Below are 22,227 nucleotides of genomic sequence, written 5' to 3'. Positions count from 1 at the left end.
CGCGCGCTCCCGTAACAGAAATTTCGCTTGAGGTAAAACTACTATGGCAGAATTTGTTGGAGTACAAGAAACTTTCAACTTCGGATACGAAGGAGCATCAAACGTGTTCGTATGTTTTCAAATCCAGCACTAATAGAACACGTGGTTTGTTCACTTCTATCGATTTTGCTGCCAACTAGGTAACTCGGTTCGTATGATCTTACCAACTGCACTACGGCAGCTCTCTCACTGAGCGCCTTGTTCTGCCACCACTAAGCTCTGTTGATACACACACACCGATGTCATGCAACACTTCGCTGAGCTTCACGGCCTCCCCAGAACGCCTCAGCGCACGTTGGTTCAAACAGATGAGCCCGTGTTTGTGCTGCGCGTACGAGCCCGACGGCACCTCGCCGCTTCGGCCGCCCGACCGACGATGCTGCGGTGGTCCGTCAAGGGAGCCGCCACCACCACCTATAGACTCGCCATGGACCCATGTACCCGTCCACCTAGGTCTCGTCCGATGGTCGCTGTTGGTTCGTCGCCTGATGCGAGCTTGGATAGGATCTCGGCCACACAGTGCCAGGCCCTCCCCTGTTCCCCCCTCTATGGACCGACATGGCAAGCCATGTAAGCATGATTACCTGAAGTGGCAGAACGGTTAGAACATTAACCCGGTTTATAAACTGTAGTGAGGAAAGTAAATTTTATAGGATCGAATCTTACGAAAAATCTTCTTTTTTTTATGACATGTATCATCTTCTTCTGTTCTCTTCAGTTTAACTGTTAGATCAAAAGATGTGTTGCTGACTCAAGTCTCACAAAGATCTTTTATAGGAAGATCCTATATAATTTGTTTCTCCGTAGGTCTAGTCTATCGTGGTTAAATCCACGGGTGGACACTGTATAATAGACAGGTACATTTTCTTAGGAAAACTAGTGAAAAAAAAAACAAATTTAAAAATATTGGACCCTACGATGGTAGTAGTTATGTGTGCCAAGCTAGTGTACACATAAACTTTCGTAGAGTTTTTATCGTTAGAAAATTTTGTGAAATACTTGGGAACATGTCAGTGCACCAAACATCTTTTTCAGAGGGTTTCCAGTAGACATAATTTGAAAATATGAAACCCTTGTTGCCCTGTTTTAGTGAAAATTGCAGAAACTTTGATTGCATGTATTTTACTCATACGAACATTGAGACGACTCATTTTGTATAATTTCATCTAAGTCATGCTCTTTGACTTTCTGCAGAAGAATTTGGTCCTTGTTCATGTCAAATTTCTTTAATGGCTTTATTTTCCTCTTCCAATGTTTATCGAGTATCATGCAGGGAAACAAATTTCAGGCTGAAAAACCCACTCTTAAAAAAAAAAAAGTTACCCATCACCACTCCAAGTGACCATATGTGTGTATTAATCAAATGCCTCTTGTTTTTTTTATAATAGTCCATTTTTTTCTTCTCGTATGAGGCATACCCTACCCTAGGGAGTGCAGCTCTTATGTTATTGTGCATAATGTTTATTAAGGGAGTCAGATCCTGTTAGTCGTTTCTGTCTACCTCACTTCGTAATCCCTCTGTTAAAAGGAAAACATCATGAATAAGGGGCATGCCTAAAGCAAGGTCTTCGGCAGGAAATATAAAAATCTGCAGGAAATATAAGAAATCAGGGAAAATGAACAGAACAAAGAAAGGGCAGAAATGACCCTAATTTGATAGTGGAGAGTAATATACCCAGAGGGAACATTAAACTTCTAGGTAGTAAGGAGGCTAACCAAGAAACTACATTTGGCAGTGTTTAATGCATCCTTCCATTCTCCCATGTACAAACAGCAATTTCAGATCCAATATTCATGTTGAATGGTAAAAGAGAGAGAGAACATAATGCAAACATATTCAATCACCGTATGAACAGTGAGGAGCGGCAGTACAACCTGCATCAAATGGATCTTCCAACCCACAACAATTGGAGCACTTTGCCTGAATCCGGAGCATCCATGGTCCCAACAGCATAGATGCTCTCAAATTATCTCTTTGTTTCTCCTGGAGTGGCACTGTGACAGAAATTAACAATTTAGATATGGATTAACACTACTACCAAAGAGAACACTGCGAGTCAAGGTCTAGAGGTGAAATAGCTCAGTACCTCAGTTAGATTTCTCTCCAATCGAAATGCTAAGCTAGCTCATGAGGACATAAAAAGTTTGGAGAGCCATACCAGCTAGTAATGAGGAGAGTACTTCTACAGGTTAGCATTTGTGACCTGTGATACATGAGAGTTTGAAATTGGGTCCTGGGACGGTATCACAAGTCGAGTCATATGCATGCCAAATCGAAGTGCCAAGTCAGCCCATGAAACCAAAGCCGTGAATTGAACTTAAAATGCCGTGTAACAGATAAAGCTGCCAACAATTCTACAGAACAGCTTCAACATTGTGCAGAAAATAAACCCATCCTTACCTTCAATCTGAACAGTTTCCCATCAAGGAGAGCTAAATTTGTACTCAAATTACACATATATATAGCTACTGATTGCCGACGAATGAACGATGACAACTAAGCTACCAAACAAGCAAAGAGAAACTATTCCGCACAAATTAGTTCTCCACAATTAGGGTCCGGAATCGCAAGGAGGTAACTGCAGTCTGCAGGAGCGATGGATTTATCTCACCTCCGAAGTGGGCCGTGTCATAGCGGCAGGTGGTTCGCGGCCGGGTCGTACTGCTGCTTGCAGTTCTTGCAGGTGCCGAGCACGGCGTCGGCAGCCGGCCGCCGTCGCCCGGAGGTGGCGTCGCGTGGCGAGCCGTTCGGTGTGAGCGGGCCGGAGTGAGGCCTGCGGCAGCGGCACACACATGTGACCAGCGTGGCCATCCGTAGGGTCGGGACTCGGGAGTAGGCAGCGGAGAGGCCGTAGCGCGGATTACTTAATATGAGAGCGCCGCGGGTATCTGGCCAGCCGGGCTAGCCACGTCGGCTGATTTCTTTCTCGCCGTTTGATCGGAAATCGTGTGATGCTGCTGCGCTGCCGATCGATTTCTGGAATATTCTTGCCACTCGCGCGCGCGACGTTGGATTTCACGATGACCCACCGCGCGTGCGTGTCTTCTGGCTGGTTCGCATGCGCTTCTCTCGACCTTCGCGCGCGTGCCGGTTGGCTTGCCTCCTGCTTCTCTCGATCTCCCCGCGTGCCGGTTGGCTTGGCTTTTAATGCGAAGGCTGTGGAGGTCGCTGTGCCACGTCGTTTGATCGGCTCTGTACACGCGTGTCCCGATGACCAGGCAGCCAGTGTGCCCGTCGGTCGATAGAACCCAGGCGTCTCCTCGTTCTTACCCCTCCCTTTTCGCCTCCCTGCCTCTTCGTTCTTTCTCATCTCTTTTCCCCTCGCTGCCGTTTGCGAGGTTTAGATCTTGGCTGCTGAGTGTTGCTTGTTGCTTCCACGATCTTAATTGCTATGGTCAGTGCCTGTACTCGCGTTTGGGATCCCTTGTGAGCCGTTGTTTTTGCTTGGTTAGATTCTGTTGTTGCCTGCTCGTTGTTCGTCGGTCGATAGAATCCAGGTGCCTCCTCGTTCTTTCGCCTCCCTGCCTCCTCCTTGTTTCTCCTCCATTTTCGCCTCCCTGCCGTTTGTGAGGTTTGGATGTTGGCTGCTGAGTGTTGTTTGTTGCTTCCATGGTCTTGATTGCTGTGGTCAGTGCCTGTACTCGCGTTTGGCATCCCTTGTGAGCCGTTGTTTTTGCTTCGCTAGATTCTGTTGTTGCCTGCTCGTTGTTGCTCGGTGTTGTCAGTGCTCCTGGTTGGATTTGTTGAGTTGTGATGCCTAGGTGGTTCCGGTGGTCGCTTTTTTTATTATCTATTTTATTGCTTCTGCTGGATTCCTTTCGATTTGTTACTTTTTGGGGTGGTCGCTTTCCATGCTGATTAAACCAACAGGGGTGTTGCGTACTGTTTCCCTCCGATGCCCCCGGATTTCTTTGCTATGTTCTTTTTCTTCTTTACTGTTTATTGGTTCCATATGCACGTGTGGTCGTTTTTGGGTTTTATTTTCCCTCCCTAAGATGGCGCATGGTCTACAGCTGCTGTTTTCGTCCCTCTGTTGTTTGCCTTGGTTGTTTTCTGTTTCGTATTGCAGGGCGGAGAAGTAAAATGAGATTTGTTTGGATTTGATGTTCTTGTGCTACTCTTTCTATATTTGTTTATTTCTTTGTACTACTTTGCCCGGTGACTTTATTTCTTCCCCTTTGCGATTGAATCTCGGTGGCTTACTGCTCCTGGTTCGTTGCTGTTGATCGGCTTGATATATACATTTTCCCCTCACTGTGTCCCTTTCTTTTTGAGCCGATTCAGAGAGAGAGAGAGAGAGGGAAAAAAGAAAACAGAAGATGCAGTGTAAACTCAGTTTTTTTCCCTTTTTTATTTTGCTTGTGTTTGGTTACCTATTGCAGCAGGGAGTGGCGAAGCCGGATTTGTTGTGCTGTGCTCTTCGCCGCCCCATCAGGTAAGAGTTATTAGCTTAGAATATTAATTGTTTGCCATGGTTTATTCACATGTACAATGAGTCAAATGTGAGCCTTTCCCTCCTCTCCCTCACGCTTACTCGGCGCCCTAGTGCTCCTGCTTCCTTACTGTTGGTCGGCTTGTTATATAGGTTTTGGTATTTTAATTTTGTTCGCCGCTGCGTCCGTTTTCCTTTTTTTGAGCCGGTTCACAGAGAGGGGGAAAAACAGAAGATGCAGTGCAAACTGAGCTTCGTTTTTCCCCTTTTTGTTTTGTCTGTGGTTGGTTACCTATCGCAGCAGGGAGTGGCGAAATCCGATTCATTGTGCTGTGCTCTTCCCCGCCGCGTGTGGTAAGCATTATTAGCTTAGAATCTTAATTTTTTTGCAATGGTTTATTCACAAGTACAATGAGCGGAATCTGAGCCCTTTGCTTCTCTCCCCCACGGTTACTTCCTGCCATGAGTTGCGGTTCAGCATCTACTACAGCAAAAGGGAAGCAAACGGATATTTCTTGCAGATTTCTCCTATTTGTGCCTTTTGGTATGGTGTTACTGAAAGTTTATTTTGTCTTATTTTTTTAGATATACGAAGAAACTAAATATTCCATGCCATTGTTCTTTTTTGCCTGTATCAAACTAATGTATTCTTCATTACTATGCTGGTTTATTGCCATTGTAGTTGCTCGTGTTGCTCTATCTGCGAGGTGTGTGCCGTAGCATCAAGTCTACTGCTTTTGGTAAGATGTGGCTGATTCTTTAAGTATTGCCTAGAAATTTGTTCATCGTTATATGATATTGAAGATGTGGCTGTTCCTTTAAGTATTTGTTAGCAATTTGTTTATTGTTACATGATATCGAAATCTTATTGTTTGTAGCGTTATTTTTTTTTGGGCATATGAACGAACTAGATATTTTATGCCATTGTTCTCTTCTGCCTGTATCAAACTAATGGTATTGTTCATTACCATGCAGGTTTGTTTCCATTGTACCTGTTCGAATTGCTCTATCCGCAAGGCGTGTGCCATAGGATCAAGCCTGCTGATTTTGGTAAGATGTCGCTGTTTCTTTAAGTATTGCTTAGCAATTTGTTCATCGTTATATGGTATCGAAATATTATTGTTTGTTACTTTATGGGTCAAATTATTACAAGTATTTTTGCTATTACCTACCTTTACTGTAATGTTGCGCGCCAGTATTTTGGCTGCTACGTACCTTTACTGTTATGTTATGCATGGTATTGTGACTGATAGATTGTTTGTTCTTTTTTCCCTTTTTTCTTTCTTCTTGCCCCTTCTTCCCTTTCCTCTCTCTCTTTCTTTCCTTTCTACCTATTTCTTATTTTTCCCTCTGGTCTTTTTACTGCCTGGTGAAATGGAAAAACCTTGGCTAGAGTCTCCTAGGGTCACCACATGTTCACCGTTGGAGCATCTTATATCTCCCTCTTGCGAGTTGTCGCAGTTAGATGCCGCTTGCCATACGCTTCGTTACTCTGTGAAGCCGTCGATGATGGAAGCATACTGTGCGGCGTAGAAATTGAGTTGCCCCTGTTGGCTTTCCAAAGGAGCCCGCGGAAACTTTTTTTCTGGTCATGCGCTGAAGCAGGATGCATGGTTGCTTATGAGCACGCCGCTTTTCAAGCAGTTGTCTGTCTTCAGAGCATATATGGTTTCGTCGTGGTTGATTACAGTTTTGAAAGGTTGGCTTATTCTCACGAACAAACCAAAAAAATAAAAATACAGGATAACGCTTATACTGTGCTAACTATACTTGCTGGACCCTTATGTTTCCCAGGTGTGGCTATAGATGTTAGGCCCGATGGTTTATACCGCTATATTCAGGGCAGCCCCAATGTTCCTTGAAGGACTATGTGCCATTTAAATTGATTCTTCATTTTCCCGTTGCGTTGCTGCTTCCGTTGTCATGTATTCACTATGTTGTTCATAGGTTGCTTTTCTAGACATTGCACTACTGATAAATAAAAAAACGATTTTACTATCTTAGTGCTTTTTGTTTGTACCATTGGCTTGCGCTGCCACATTGTCTTCACATTGCGTGTTTATTGCTGTCACACCTTTCCTACTCTTCCTCTGTATTTAGTCACTATGTCAACCTGTGTTTTCTCCATTGGTAGCTAATGGAGACGCATCCAACCCAGCCACACGATGATTCCAATGCTGCACCATGTGCGTTCGCCGACCTTTCCCGGTGTTATCTTTATTTGCCATATTTGCCCGTACCATTCCCTATCTTTTATGTTTTTCCGTTTCTTCGTCTCCCCTCCCTGGCTCCCTCCTTCTATCTCGACGTACCTCCAATGGCTACTATCTTGGTAATAAGCAGCATCTTCACGTGGGCAACCCATACGGTCTAAGAGTGCGCTTCACAGAAGACGAAGTATGTTGTTTGATCATCGAATTTCCTATTTTTAGAACGGAACGAATTCACATTGCACGTATACATAACGGAGTGCTATTGATCAATAGGTGACCTTGCGCAGCACGCTGCATATCACTGCCCCTTAATTTTGAACCCAGCTGAATGCCGTCGTAAATGGCGAAGATTACTAGATCAACAAAGACTCGCTATAACAGGTGAACAATATCAATCTTCAACACTTTTAGCTTGCGCCTTGTCGTGTTTGCCAACACTACCTAAGCCATGTTATTCACATGCCATTTTAGGTCCATTAAATAACAATGCACCATCGTTAGAATGTGGACGGTTCAGCCAAGATTATATTGACGCGTTAAAAGGTACGTGTGTTCACCATGTTATGTTAGTGGTGCCCATAATATGATTAGATCTCTAGATATAGCCTCGGCTTTTTCCATTGCCCCCCCTCTATTTCAGCTTTTGTTCGCACCTAATGCAAATAGATGTTTAATAACTTATTATACCATCATGCTCATTATCTTGCTGATGATTTCTTTTCGTCCTTTGTGTTTTCCTACGATGGTGCCACCCTATGTTACATGATGGTTTATCCTCCAATGCAAATATATTACTATATAGCTTCTTATCCCCATCGCTCCTATTTTGGTGCACCTGATTATGAGTGTAGATATTGTCATGCTACATTTTGGCTGAGAGAGAGGGTAAAATCTGATTCATCGATAAAAAATAATAGAATAATTTACAATTCTTGCTGTAAGGGAGGCAAAATTTGTATACCGCCTTTTGCAGAGCGACCTGAACCCCTAAATAGCTTGGCTAGATTCGGTGGTGATGCTCGCTCCAAAATTTTTTTTGAAAAATATACGCCAATATAACTGTCTATTTGCTTTCACATCAATGGGAGCACACATAGATCGCTCTATGAATGATGGCCGGGGTCCACCTGTTTTCAAAATTAATGGTCAAGTCCACCACCGCATTGGATCTCTACTACCGCATGATGGAAGCCCTCCTAAATTCATACAACTGTACATTTATGATACTACCAATGAAGTTAAAAATAGATTATATGCTTTAAATCCGAACGAAAGGCCCACCGAGCCTTTAGATCCAAAGATAATCGAAGATCTAATAAAAATGCTAGATAATCACAATCCATTTGCGAAGAAATTCAGGGCTGCAAGAGATAGGCTCGTAGATTCTGCCAGTGAAGAATTCATTATTAGGATCATAGGTGCAAAAGAAGGTGATCCCGTACAATATAACTTACCTACAACTGATCAACTTGCTATGCTTATAGTAGGTGACTTTACATTAGACACATTCAAGCGAGACATAGTGATACAAACTTATGCTGGTGAACTGCAACAGATATCTGCGTTACACCCTACTTACATGCCACTTCAGTATCCCCTTCTCTTCCCATATGGTGAACGTGGTTTCCAAATTGGAGTACCTTATGCCGGTATCAACCCCTCTTCCACAAGAGTGCGTGCTAAAATGACAATGCAAGATTACTTTCGCTACATGTTACACTATAGAAAAAATCAGCCAAATCCATATCTATGCTACGGTGCTCTATCGAGTCAAGCTAAGGTTAATGCTCGTGCATGCATAGACGAGTTAAGACTATGGTACATACTTAGGAACCAAGCCAACCTTAGAGTCGAAAACTTGCAAGGCATAACTGACGCTGTTAGTCGTGGTTGTATAGATGGCAATGAGATTGGCTAGACCGTGTTACCAGCTTCACACACTGGTGGTAGACAATACATGATCCAAAATTATCACGATAGTATAGCGATATGCAGAGTGTATGGCCCACCAGATTTCTTCACAACATTTACATGCAATTCAAAATGGCCTGAAATCTCTGAAGCATTGAGTTTTGAGCCAGGTCAAAAACCAACGGACAGAGCCGATATTATTGTCAGAGTATACAACATGAAACTTGAAGAACTTTTAGAAGATATAAAAATAGGTGCGGTGTTTGGCGCTATAAATGCAGGTGTGTAGTGCTATTTACACCATGTATTTCCAAATATTCTTTGCTACCGATTCAAAATTGCCATATATTATTTTGTATTCTTACTAACACGATGAATTTGCCCTCACACCTCCAGTGCTGCACACTGTCGAATTTCAGAAACGTGGACTGCCACATGCGCACATTATTACATGGGTCTCCCATGACACGTCACAGCCAACACCATCACTCATTGACTCATACATAAGCGCACAAATTCCAGACCCAAAGATTGATCCCCTAGGATACACATTAGTTGCTGAACACATGACGCATGGTCCGTGCGGTCAAAACCACCAAGATAGTCCCTGCATGAGAAACGACAAATGTTCAAAAGGATACCCTAAGTCTTTCCAAGCTGAAACCACGGTTGATGAAAACGGCTTTACAGTCTACAAAAGACCTGATGATCACTGCTACATTCAAAAAGGAAATGTAAAATTGGACAACCGATGGATAGTACCGTATAATATCTCCTTGCTAAAAAAATTCCAAGCACATATCAATGTAGAGTGGTGTAACAAAACTATATTTATCAAATATCTATTCAAATATGTGACAAAGGGTCCAGATTGTGGTAAGGTCTACATTGAGAGAATAAGAAATGGACAGGATGCACCATACGATGGTGACACTCAAACCATAAATGAAGTTAAGGAATACTTAGATTGTCGCTACATCTGCGAGCAAGATGCGTGTTGGCGCATATTTGCATTCGATATCCATAGGCATTTCCCCTCTGTTCAAAGACTACCACTACATTTGCCAAACGAAAACAACATAACATATAATGCTAATGCTAATCTAGCTAATGTCATTTCACAAGAATTCTTACGTAAAACCATGTTGACTGAATGGTTTGTGGCAAACCAAACATATCCCCAAGGAAGAGACCTAACATACTGTGAATTTCCCTCAATGTGGCGATGGGATGAAACACTACGAATATGGCAGCCGAGGCAAATCGGAACAATCATAGGTCGTTTATATTATGTACATCCATCTGCTGGCGAGCGTTATTACCTTAGAATGTTACTGATGGTTGCTAAAGGCGCACAAAGCTACGATGATATCAAAACATACAATGGTATTAGACATCCGACATTTAAACAAGCATGCAATGCACGCGGACTCCTTGGTAATGACCAGGAATGGTACAATGCTTTTGACGAAGCAGCAATCTGGGCTACTTCTATGCAGCTTAGACAATTATTTGTCACAATGCTACTATTTTGTGAAGTCAATGATGAATACACATTCTTTGAAAAGGTCTGGCAAGCATTGGCAGACGATATTCAATATAGGTTTAGAGAGGCTATCAACAACCCAAATTATCAAATGCCTGAAAACCAATTGAAAGACCATTTACTTGATGACCTTTCAACTTTGTTCGCAAAAAATGGGGGCAGAATTAGAGACTACAACTTACCAGATAAGACATCTAGCTATCAAACGACGTGTACCAACCGACTTATAGACGAAGAATTGTCATACGACACTGACCAATTACTGCTTGAATCTAACGATTTAGTCTCAAACCTTAATGATGAACAACATCATGCCTTCAAATCCATAGTACATGCAGTAATTAACAATGCTCCTGCCTTCTTCTTTGTATCTGGTTATGGAGGTACTGGTAAAACCTATTTATGGAACGCTATAGTAACATACTTACGAGCTTGTAAAAAAATTACACTTACAGTTGCTTCCTCAGGCGTCGCATCACTGCTATTGCCAGGTGGTAGAACAGCTCATTCACGCTTCAAAATTCCTTGTGACATAGACGATTCTACTATCTGTGACATCAAGCGAGGGACTATGCTTGCTGAACTTATAGAGGCAGCGTCATTAGTGATTTGGGATGAGGCTCTTATGACACATAGAACGGCATTCGAAACACTGGATAGAACATTGCGTGATTTATTATCATCCCAATCACCGAACATACAAAACATTCCCTTCGGTGGCAAGATCATTGTCCTAGGAGGTGATATTAGGCAGATTCTCCCAGTGGTTGAAGGCGGTACCAAGGCACAGATAATAAATGCAGCAATAATAAACTCGCCCCTTTGGAAACATGTTACTATTTTAACACTAACAAAAAATATGCGGCTGCTTTCGCCAGGCTTAAACCGGCAAGCCCACCAAGAAATCGCTGAATTTAGTAAATGGGTACTAGACCTAGGGGAAGGAAAACTACAGACAACAGCAAAGGAAGATGAATTAGAACCCACATGGATAAAGATACCACACGATCTGCTCCTTATGACCAATGGCGACAAAATTGCTTGTTTAGTAAATGCCATATACCCAGATTTAGAAACGAAATTCCTCGACGTTACATATCTTCGTACAAGAGCTATATTAACACCAACTAATCAGTTAGCTGATGACATAAATTCACTCATGATATCTTTAATTCCTGGCGAGGAAAAGGAATACCTAAGTTGCGACAAAATATCAAAATCAGGAAATATACATGACTCATATGATCTTTTGTATCCGATTGAATTTTTGAACTCACTAAACGAAAACAATTTCCCACACCATAAATTGGTCCTTAAGAAGGGACTTCCAATAATGTTACTTCGCAATTTGAATCAATCGGGTGGCTTATGCAATGGAACACGCTTAGTAGTTACAACAATGGGTGATATGGTCATCGAAGCACAAATAATCACTGGCACCCATGCAGGCCAGATTGTGTTTATCCCTCGCATTTCTTTAACATTAAAAAACACTAAGCTACCCTTTATACTTGAGCGCCGTCAATTCCCTATAAAAGTATGCTATGCTATGACTATTAATAAAAGCCAGGGCCAAACACTTGACAGCCTAGGTGTCTACCTAAAAAGGCCTGTTTTTACCCATGGCCAACTGTATGTTGCAGTGTCCCGTGTTACCTCAAAACATGGACTAAAGATACTAATAGTCGATGAGAATGATAATTGCACAGATACAACACGTAACATAGTTTACAAGGAAGTGTTGGCACTTATGTTACCTACATCTACTCAGTAATAAAGTACATTCACATCTTCCAATATATATATATATCCTTACTCGGATATATATATACATATATTCTTACTCGGAGCTAAGAGAAACATTAAACCATGCTAGACTATGGTAAAACCACTACATATACTTGCATATTTCACTAGCACAAAGTGAAAAACAATCCGTCCTCTCTTCTTCCCCCCCCCCCCCGTATTATCATTCAAGCAGTAGACATATGTTCAAACAAATGGTTGCGAATTCAGCTGTTACATAGTTTACAAAGAAGTATTGGCACTTATCTTACCTGCATCTACTCAGCGATAAAGTACATATATATATATACATATATATATATATACATACATATGTGTGTATATATATATACATATGTGTGTATGCGTGTGCATATATATATATATATATACATATATCCTTGCTGTGCAGCTACATAGACCATCAAAGTACAATCGACTATGGTAGAACCACAACACATACTTCCATATTTCACTAACACAAAGTAAAAAAACAATCCATTCTCTCTTCCTTTTTTCCCCATACTACCATTGAAGCAGTACAGATATGTCCAAACAGATGCTTGCAAACTCAACTGTTACATCAATGCCTACTGTTTATACCATCTAATCACAGGTATTAGCCTTTTTTATCAATTCATAAAATACAGCTGCTCTCACATTACATTTCTGTTAATGTTTGATGTGCAGAGTTGAAAGATGGCATTTGACTTGCTGCCCACACTCCACCCAAAATCGAAGCACTGGATAATTTGTGTGCGTGTTTCGCGCAAATGGGAATACCGTGGTGGTACTGATGATGGACCAATATCTCATGTAGATCTTGTTTTTGTCGATGAAAAGGTACTATAATACTTCTTTACATTCCTACCACGTCATACTCGCATTGTGCTATATCATATGCATCTTAGATATGCCATCTGATTTCCTATCATATTCAAAGATAGTCACCAACACACACAAACAAATTAGTATATATGTGTGCAGATCATGCATTCATGTTAATAATTATTATATACATTTTATTCCCTTAATTGGCTACATTCTGGGTTCTTGCCGTGATTTTGCCGTGATTTATAACTCGTATTTGCCCCTGCCATCATCTTTACGAACCATAGTTAGATTTCCACAGATATTCTTATAGTACCTACTAGATAATCGAAGATACTTACCATTCATTTAAAAAAACACAGGGAGATGCCATGTATGCTGAAATACCAAACTCTGAGGTAGATAGTAAAAGCTCTTTAGTTCAACAAGGTGCCATCTACATAATCAGCCGTTTTAGAGTATCAAAGGCTAAGTCTCTATATAGGCCAGTTGATGCACCTTACATGATTGAACTTACTTGCTATACCAAAATAACTCCAGCAAAAGACATTGCAGCAACCTTTCCAGCATATGCTTATAAGCTCACACCTTTTCTTGAGCTTCCAAAATACACAGGCGAAAACAGACACTTCTTAGGTAAGTAGCGTCATTACCTATAGCTAAATAATTCTATCTTTTCCCCTACTCTACCATAAATTTGACTGTAAAAAGAAAAAACAAACACACATGCACACACCCTTGCTGCAGATGTGCTTGGCATCATAACAGAAGTTTCTGACACAACCTCCCAGCAACTTCCAAACCAGCCAACTGCTACTATCAGCAGAAATGTAATCCTCAAAGACCTTAGGTGAGAGCATGATGAATGTAACATTATGTAACCAAATATAAAATCCTTTATTATAAGTACAGCTTACCAACCTACATTATGGATTTGCTACCCTTATCTACAGCAATATTCAAGTTAAGCTGACCCTATGGGGCCAACGAGCTATTGAATTCAGTATCAATGAAATTTACACTGAAGAAGAACGCAAGCCAATTGTTGTTCTCATTGTTGGCAACCTTATGAAAAGTTTCGCAGGTACACAGTCTTACTCGAAACAGCTACTGCACTTCAAAATCACACACCATCACTTCTAACTATTTGAGTCAAAACAGGTGAAGAATACTTGAGTGGGCTGCATGCCGCTGGTACTTCAATCCCATAATACCAGAGGCTGAGGAGTTTTATAAGAGGTACATAAGTCTTTACCTGCTCCATACCAGTAGATAACACACACATGTGACACGCCATACTATTTTACCTTACACAGTTAACAGCTATTTACACACAAATATTTCTGCACACATCATTCACAACCAGCAAATAACAATCAAGCGTACCACTGCTCCTCCACATCAATCAGCACCACAACAACAGCCACTGCAGCTTGAAGATAAGAGCCTCCATGATTTAGACAACATGGATCCATAAGATTTCCCAGTATGTGTAATCTACCACATAATTCCTCCTGCCTACTAAAATAGCTATTCTTATGATAATCCTAGCCCTTATATTACATTACCAGATTATACTTATTTTTGTTTCCAGCACTTATTTTAGGTTCTAACAATAGCTTACCAATTTGTCATTACAGCCATGTGGATACCGCTGCACTGTTACTATTGTGCGCCTAATCTTAGACACACCATGGTGGTTCCCATCATGTAATAGATGCAGTCGGACCTGTATACCGAATGGCGACGGTTACAAATGCAACACATGCTCCTGCACTGGCTACCGCTTCAAGTAAGTGTCAGCTTCTTTTTCTTTCTCATACAGCTGAATGTATATTAATCAATACCGTCTCCAATACCACTCTTACAGATACAAGTTATGTTTCATTGCAAATGATGGAACCGCTGAAAGTGAAATGATAGCTTTCGGTGAAGTTGCTCGTCGTATTGTTGGTAAACCTGTCCAGCAGGTCCTTAGAGCATCAAGATTTGCAAATGACGCACCACCTGACATCGCAGCTACAGTCTCCTTAAAGTTCACATTTGCAATTACCTTGACAGAGCATAGCTACTATACCCCACAAAAAACATATCAAGTCACTTCTGTCATCACTTCTTATGGAAGACAGCACACACTTCCAAACATAAGCTGCAACCAGCCCAAGAACCCACCAGCCTCTCAGACATCCCAGCCAACCTTTCAGCCACACAACTATCCTCCCAATGTACATCCCAGTTTACCTGATGCTACTTTCTCACCTGGCGTGAAGACCAGTGCATCTTCTTCACAGTCAGCAGTTCAGAAAACAGTCACGCAAAGCATGGCAATAGACAATGTAAAATCATACTCTTTCTTATGAACTATTTAATCACACATAAATAAACAATGGTTCTTTACCATCATACACCAATGACATGTTCAAACTCTACTGCAGACTCCCCCTCCTTCACTAGAACATGATGAATCCCCATTGAAGAGAACAACCCCTCTGTAAGTATACACATTCTGCAAAAAAAAAAAGAATACCCCTACCACTATACTGTGTAATGTTTTAATCATCTGTTCATATAACACACAGGGATGCCACAGATCCACTTATACATCCAGCTACTCGCAAAAGACTATTTGAAGATGCAACTTCTTCTAAAAAGGCAAGTAGACTTTCTACTCAGTATCCAACCTTTCATCCATTTATTACTTCATAATAGATGTTATTAACCAACTTTTACTCACATCTCCTTCTGTACAAGGACACTGAACACCAAAAAAACAGCCACAGTGAAACAACCACAGACCCATCTGATCCATTGCCTCACCTAGCAAGTCAAAGGTATAAAACAAAAGTTTTACTATCTTACAATCCATAAATTGCATCCCACAACTATGCTTCATGACGATGTTGCTACACTATTTTTCATTTGCACAGAAGTACTTTGCAGCACATGACACCTGGCACCACGAAATCATCAAAATCGAAGACCACCCATGTTCCAAAAAACAACCAGTGAAGGTCAGTTCCACTCGCATCCAGATTACCTACATGCTATCTTTACAACTCTACTTCCAAAGTGCTAATCATTGATTGTCTTTTACTTGCAGCTAACCAGACCGGTGGACACATCTGACCTTTGCCTTTTGCTACAAGAACAAACCTGCTTTCGTTATTTTGCCTTTTGTTTATCTTGTTTTCTTTCTTTGCTTCTGTGAAGTTGCTTTTACACCTAGGTTAGCTCACGTCTTAGCTAACAATGCCACTAGATAAGAATGCCACTGATCCCAATCGGCAAAACTATTAACTAAGTATCCCAGAAGATGATATTGCCAGTAATCCTCCTATGATACACTGATGTAAAATAACAAACCAGTGATGCTATGTAGCATACTCAACTTAGCTAGCCAGTTAAACACTATCATTATCCCTTCTTTTTTATCGTCCCTCTCCCCCTCTGCATCCTGATATCAACCATTGCTAAATACATTGCTTTCCTTTTGACAAATACAACACAGTAGCACAATTCACCTTGCTTCACTTTACTACTCTATCAATATGTTTTATTTGACAATCGTAAACGACACACACACCCACACAAATTCCTGTATATCTGTACACATCATGGATTCATCTTAAAAATTCTGTATATCCCTACAAATCATGGATTCATCTTAACACCAATCATACAAATTATCTTACCCTGATTGACTATATTCTCCATTCTTCTTGTCACTTATAACTCCAGCTGAACACTATCATTATCCTTTTTTTTTAACTATCCCCCTCCCCCTCGGTATCCTTATATCAGGCATTGCCAAATACATTACTTTTGTTTTGAGGTATACAACAGAGTAGCAGATATAACACTTAATTTCCTGTGATATTCAACGATATCAACAATTGGTAAATACATTACTTTCGTTTCGACACATACAGCACAATAGCACAATTCGCCTTGCTTCACTTTACTCTCCAGTTTGTTTTCAACAATAATTCCCAGGTTTTTCCTATTCATCATACTTTGATATAGCAACTTGCTTAATCAAATGCTGCCACCATCGTTGGCATACAATGCTACTCTGATATCAACAATTGGTAAATACATTACTTTCGTTTCGACACATACAGCACAATAGCACAATTCGCCTTGCTTCACTTTACCAGTTTGTTTTCAACAATAATTCCCAGGTTTTTCCTATTCATCATACTTTGATATAGCAACTTGCTTAATCAAATGCTGCCACCATGTTTCCATCCTAATACTAAAACATCACATTGATATTAAACACAATACGTTAGCGCTTATTACATTGTATGCCAAAAATACACAAAATAGCAGATATTCGTATCTATACATACAAGTATTATAATCCTATTGATAAGTAGCATATCGACTCTATTGAACTGCTCAGCTACTTTGTTCGTTGTTCTCATAAAGAGCAATTTCTATTTGACAACGTCTTAACCATTTTTTCCCCACCTTCTCTTTTTCTAGTATCCTCACCTATCTCATCCAGTACTATAAATTATTGTTTAAATTCCTACACAGCTACCTATAACCATTTCAGCACCTATTCTTTCTGGGGAAAAAAATTGCAAATATTACTGTCATTCCTTTATTATTTTATAAACATGATCTAAAATACTCATAATGTATACTTTGCTTCTGTGATACTCCTTATAATTTACTCTCTTCATTATATATTATCAGTTAACGCATGCACAAAATAAAAATCCCACCTCCTCCTCACTATTCCTATGTGTTAACACATATGCACAATAAAAATCTTATGTTCCTTTTCACTTAAAAAAAGAACAATTTTAACATGTCATTAACCCTAAATACTTATCAAAAGTTGTCCGCGCGCCGGGGCGCGCGCAAGCCACTAGTTATTTTAGTTCGTTCGTTGTCACATTGGGCTCGGCTGTGCTCGGATTCGGGTGTTTATTTGGTTCCTGTTTCTGTTTATGGTTTTGGTTTTTTGATTTTTTTTTTATTTTAGTGGTTAGTTTTTATAATATTTTTTTAACTTCTTACCATACCAAAAGCTTAAAAAAACTAATCTCAGCTAGTTTATTTCCTTAGAAACAACCTTTTAACTTATCCAAAAACTATTTTTCAGCAACCACGTTTATTTGGATTTTTAGCTTCTCTAATAAAAACCCTAATAAACAGGTTTTTAGAGTATCGTACCAGAAGATTTTCTACTTTCCTCTAAACAGAAGAGAGCTGCTAGTGCCCAGGCTAGTGTCGGTGCTGCTCTTCCATGGACCAAGGGCACTGTACCACCTTCTGATCGAGAGGGAAAAAATCCCACCACAATAAATGCATATGCTGCTCGCAAAATTTAGAGCATTTGAAACCAACAACTAGATTGAAAGGGGAAAAATCCTATCACAATAAATATATATGTTGCTTGCAACATCAAACACATTTAGAAGGCTAGCAACGGCCTGATTAAAAGGAAAAAAACCACTGCAATAAATGCATATGTTGCTCGCAACCTCAAGTACATTTCGAAGGTTACAACACAATTGAAGAATGCATTTAGTATGATATACTTATATAGATGGATCTACAAAACTATCTGTACAAAAGGCATCACATATGGTTCCAAACTAGAACCATCTATGACAATAATGAGAAGCAGTTCTAACTTGTTTGAAGTTTCAGTACAAACGGTTCTATATTTGAAACCACCCATACATTGCCTATATTATCCTCCACCTCGTGCTCAAGCTTGTCTGAAACATAGGAGCTTCTCTCTATACTATGCTGTTCGAAGAAGAGGCCGACGATTTTGATCAAACTATTCGTAGATTTTAGTGAAAATTTAATCGAAGGTGAACATTATGCTCTAAATAGGTTTAAATGATCTAGATTTATGTTCTAATTTGGTTAGTTTTTAGATCTAGCTAGATCTAGAGATCTAGATTTAGTTTTTTCATGATGATTTAGAATTATTGTAGGTATGAAGCTAAAAATTAGAATAATGTTGTAATTTGGTTTAGATGATCTATATTTATGTTCTAATTTGGTCTTGAGAGCTAGCTAGCTAGATCTACTATATCTAGATCTGGATATTTTTTTTTCATGATGATCTAGAATTATTTTAGGTATGATACTTAAAATTTAGATCTAGGTATGAATATAAAAATGTAGAGTAATGTGGTTTTTTATGTTATTTAAATAGTCTTTACTATTTATTACCATAAATGGCTAGCTTATATCTAATGTTTTAGAAGAATTTACATAGGTTTTTATTATATAAATTTTGGTATACATAAAATTATCAATAAATAGTATTTAATGATAAGTTTTTTAATTAATATTAGCCCTTATTTAACGATAAATAGTATGTAACAATAAGTTTTTAATATCGAGATTGGACTAAGAAACACAGTTTAATCTCAGCTATGCATTGAGCTAGGAATCAATTTTAATACATAGTGACTTCATAGATAATAACAAAACAATATCTATAACTTATTCGAATAAAAGTGGCTTACAAAAAGAACCTTTAAGGGTCAAGAAGCAAATAAAATTATAGTGGATTTAAGCGTAGTATTTATTCTTCCTAGCGGCTCCACAGGCAATCGACAGAGACCACCTACCTAGAATGCACCTTCTTCCATAAAATCCTCCAAATATTCCCCAACTGAGTATAGTTTGCGTATAGCAAGTGTGAGTACACCTCGTACTCCTCAAGTTGTGGGGAAAATGCATATGAAGGTATAAACAAGGATAGAGCTAATAGGGGCTTATTTGAAGAAAAGCGGAATTTATTTCAAAATAGTTTAAAAGTGAGTAATTAATTAAGTGAATAACAGTAGATAAACAACTTCAAAATTTTCACATCTTAACCACGGATCCAACCACCTCAACCATGGTTCCGACTACTAAGGTTGACCAAAACCAAACACCTCAACTATGTTTCCCACCACCAAGATTGACCAAAACCAATCCATTCACCTCAACCACAATTCCCACTATGGTGATTAACCAAACCAACCAAACCATCAAATTCTAATCATGTGAGGGTTTCTCACTGCTCTTGACCATAATCACGCTTTATTAATCACTTTTCACACTACAGAGGCTATACACATTACCCACAAGTTCTTATTTTGCCTGTGTTAGCTAGACACTTACACACTTCCGGGGTGTGTGGCTAGGAACCACTACAAGGCCTTCACAAAGCCCCTCCCAACATGTGTCTACTAGATGAGGTTTAACCACCGCGTGAATTACACCTCAACTACAGAAGACCCCTCTTATGTCATATGGATCCAGGGAATTACATCATTCCATTCCTTGTGCCACCACCTAGTTTACACAATACTAGGAGTTAAGATAATTAATTCGCCAGGCCAATCTCATGCTTAGCTTGTGGTTGTACTATTAACTTGGAATAATCGCTCCACGAACCAGCCCTTATGATTTGAGCAAGACTACCACCAACCCATCCATGCAACCCGCACCGGTCTCCTCCAACCACTTGCTCAAAACCTAATTCCATGTTGCTACAAAAGATTATTCCACCACTTTTATCATAGTTGCATAAGACCATTATTAGGTATAGTTGAACAATTATGATTACCACCATCCCAAAGCAATTCTAAGCATGATCTACTCATAAACCCACCAAAACCCTAACAACAAGGATGATCAGGAAAACTAAGGTATATCCTAACTTGGGATTTTTGACAGATTATTAGACAAAACATTTTTACAACATCGGATCAATATGGTAAAAGTCAACTTGCCTTTCTCGATACTTAGTGGGGTCTTTGCATTCTTGATCCTGCAATCCTCCAACCAAAAAACACCAAGAACAAAAAGACAAGTAAATAAATACTGAGAACCAAAAAGAACTAAATACACTCAACAATCAATTATCTAGATAGATTAAGATTTTACGTGAAAGAATCGATTGAATCAGAGCTTCAACGGGAAAGATAGAATTCCCAGAAGATTAAAATAGGGCAAATGGGATAAAGACAAGATGATCTAGATGAAAAGGAATTTTTAGAATTTTTTGGAGTGATCTAGGATTTTTCTAGAATTATTTTACTAAACAAAAACATTAATTAATCTATTTACATATCATTTACAAATTCCCAGATTTATTAGAATTATTTTCTACTGTAAATCCTATTTACTGCATGAGCCGAGGAGTATATGTTGTTATTAGAGGAAATATTAAAATAAGGAACAAGAAAAGCTGACATGATGGCAGAATTGCCATGTGGGATGTAGGGTTGAGGTGGAGGTAACGGGGCGCTAACGTGGTTGCAGAGGTGGCTGCTGACTGGGTTAGGACCTCATTAAATGTGGGCCCTTGATTTCAGATGTAACAGTTAGGATTGCTCCACACCGAAGGCTACACAACACCTAATTTTTGCCATGGGATCCAAATCGGACAACTATGATCTAGTCCAATAGAAGAGGTATCTACAATCTAATCTCAACCATTACAACATGATCAAAAGGTGGATGGATCACCTACTTGATGGTAGCGAACAGGCGATGACGATAATCATCCTCATAGCGGCGCTTATCAAAGAAGCTTGAATTCGACGTTATATGATATGGCTGCCAACAGCGAGCGACAAAATAGGATGGAGGAGGCGACGGTGAACCTGATTTGCTAGGATATGGATGTCGGGGTCTTCTGTACAGTTTGGCAACGGTGATATGCGATGGTAGAGCTCAACTTGCGTTGGGAGGGAGCTCTGGGCGTTGGGTTTGCATCGTGAAGTTGGGGGAAAAGTACCCGCGTGAGGTTGTGAACCCAATGGTTATCTATTTATGGGTGGAGGTAGGGTGGAGGTGAAGTTGGGGGAAAAGTACCCGTATTATTAGAGGCTTTAAACCAAAGTACATGAGTTGGACTAAACATGGTGAAGAGCATAATGTATTACATGGAGACGTTGGTATCATCGAAGAATCCAAAGTCAACAAAATAAGAGAAGATGATGAGGAATTTCGTGTAGATAGGTTGGATTGGATGTTGTGTGATGTAGACATGAACTTTAGTAGTCAGAGAGACTTTAAAAAATTCATGTGCTTGATTGAGATCTCTGAAAAACCTTTGTTCCTTGGTTGCAAGCCGAAAGACAAAGTTGTCATATGTACTTAAACTATTAAATTGAAAGCAAGCTATGGTTGATCAAGCTATCAGGCATGCTTCCAGATAGAAACAAGTTGCCTAATAACACATACGAAGCAAAGCAAATTCTTTGTCCATTGGGTATGGAGGTAGATAGGATACATGCATATTCAAATGACTGTATCCTCTATCGTAAAGATTTATCAGACTTGCATTCAAGTCCAGTATGCAAAGCATCTCGATACAAGAATAAGAGCCAATTAGATCATAGCCAGTGTCGGTGTATGGAGTATAGGGGTACCTTGTCAAAAGGGTCCCCTAAGGAATATAAGAACCAGGGATGTGTATTTCCTAAAAACTGGT

General features: G+C 39.9%; 1 protein-coding gene, 1 long non-coding RNA gene and 1 pseudogene across 3 annotated transcripts; 2 read left to right on the top strand and 1 right to left on the bottom strand.

Moving 5' to 3' along the window:
• Positions 1-93: 93 nt before the first annotated feature.
• On the bottom strand, positions 94-3,129 carry LOC133895243 (uncharacterized; annotated as a pseudogene).
• Positions 3,130-5,135: 2,006 nt separating this feature from the next.
• Positions 5,136-6,600, top strand: LOC133895244 (uncharacterized). Of its 2 annotated transcripts, XR_009905572.1 has the most exons (4): positions 5,136-5,212; positions 5,448-5,522; positions 5,866-6,171; positions 6,267-6,600. It is a non-coding gene; the product is annotated as an uncharacterized LOC133895244 (long non-coding RNA). The 2 variants fall into 2 exon arrangements; XR_009905571.1 differs by having other exon boundaries at positions 5,866-6,600.
• Positions 6,601-13,943: 7,343 nt separating this feature from the next.
• LOC133895095 (uncharacterized) lies at positions 13,944-16,187 on the top strand. Its single transcript, XM_062335291.1, has 8 exons — positions 13,944-13,952; positions 14,399-14,550; positions 14,629-15,094; positions 15,194-15,249; positions 15,338-15,410; positions 15,510-15,589; positions 15,686-15,769; positions 15,859-16,187. Exons 1-7 carry the CDS (start codon positions 13,944-13,946, stop codon positions 15,765-15,767), a joined length of 918 nt encoding a protein of 305 aa, XP_062191275.1. The 3' UTR covers positions 15,768-15,769; positions 15,859-16,187.
• The last annotated feature ends 6,040 nt before the right edge of the window (positions 16,188-22,227 follow it).

This window comes from Phragmites australis, chromosome 16 (assembly GCF_958298935.1).
Source record: "Phragmites australis chromosome 16, lpPhrAust1.1, whole genome shotgun sequence".
In the NCBI taxonomy this organism is placed as follows: Eukaryota; Viridiplantae; Streptophyta; class Magnoliopsida; order Poales; family Poaceae; genus Phragmites; species Phragmites australis.
The sequence above is the reverse complement of the archived record's forward strand: the minus strand, read 5'-3'. Positions and strand labels throughout refer to the sequence as shown.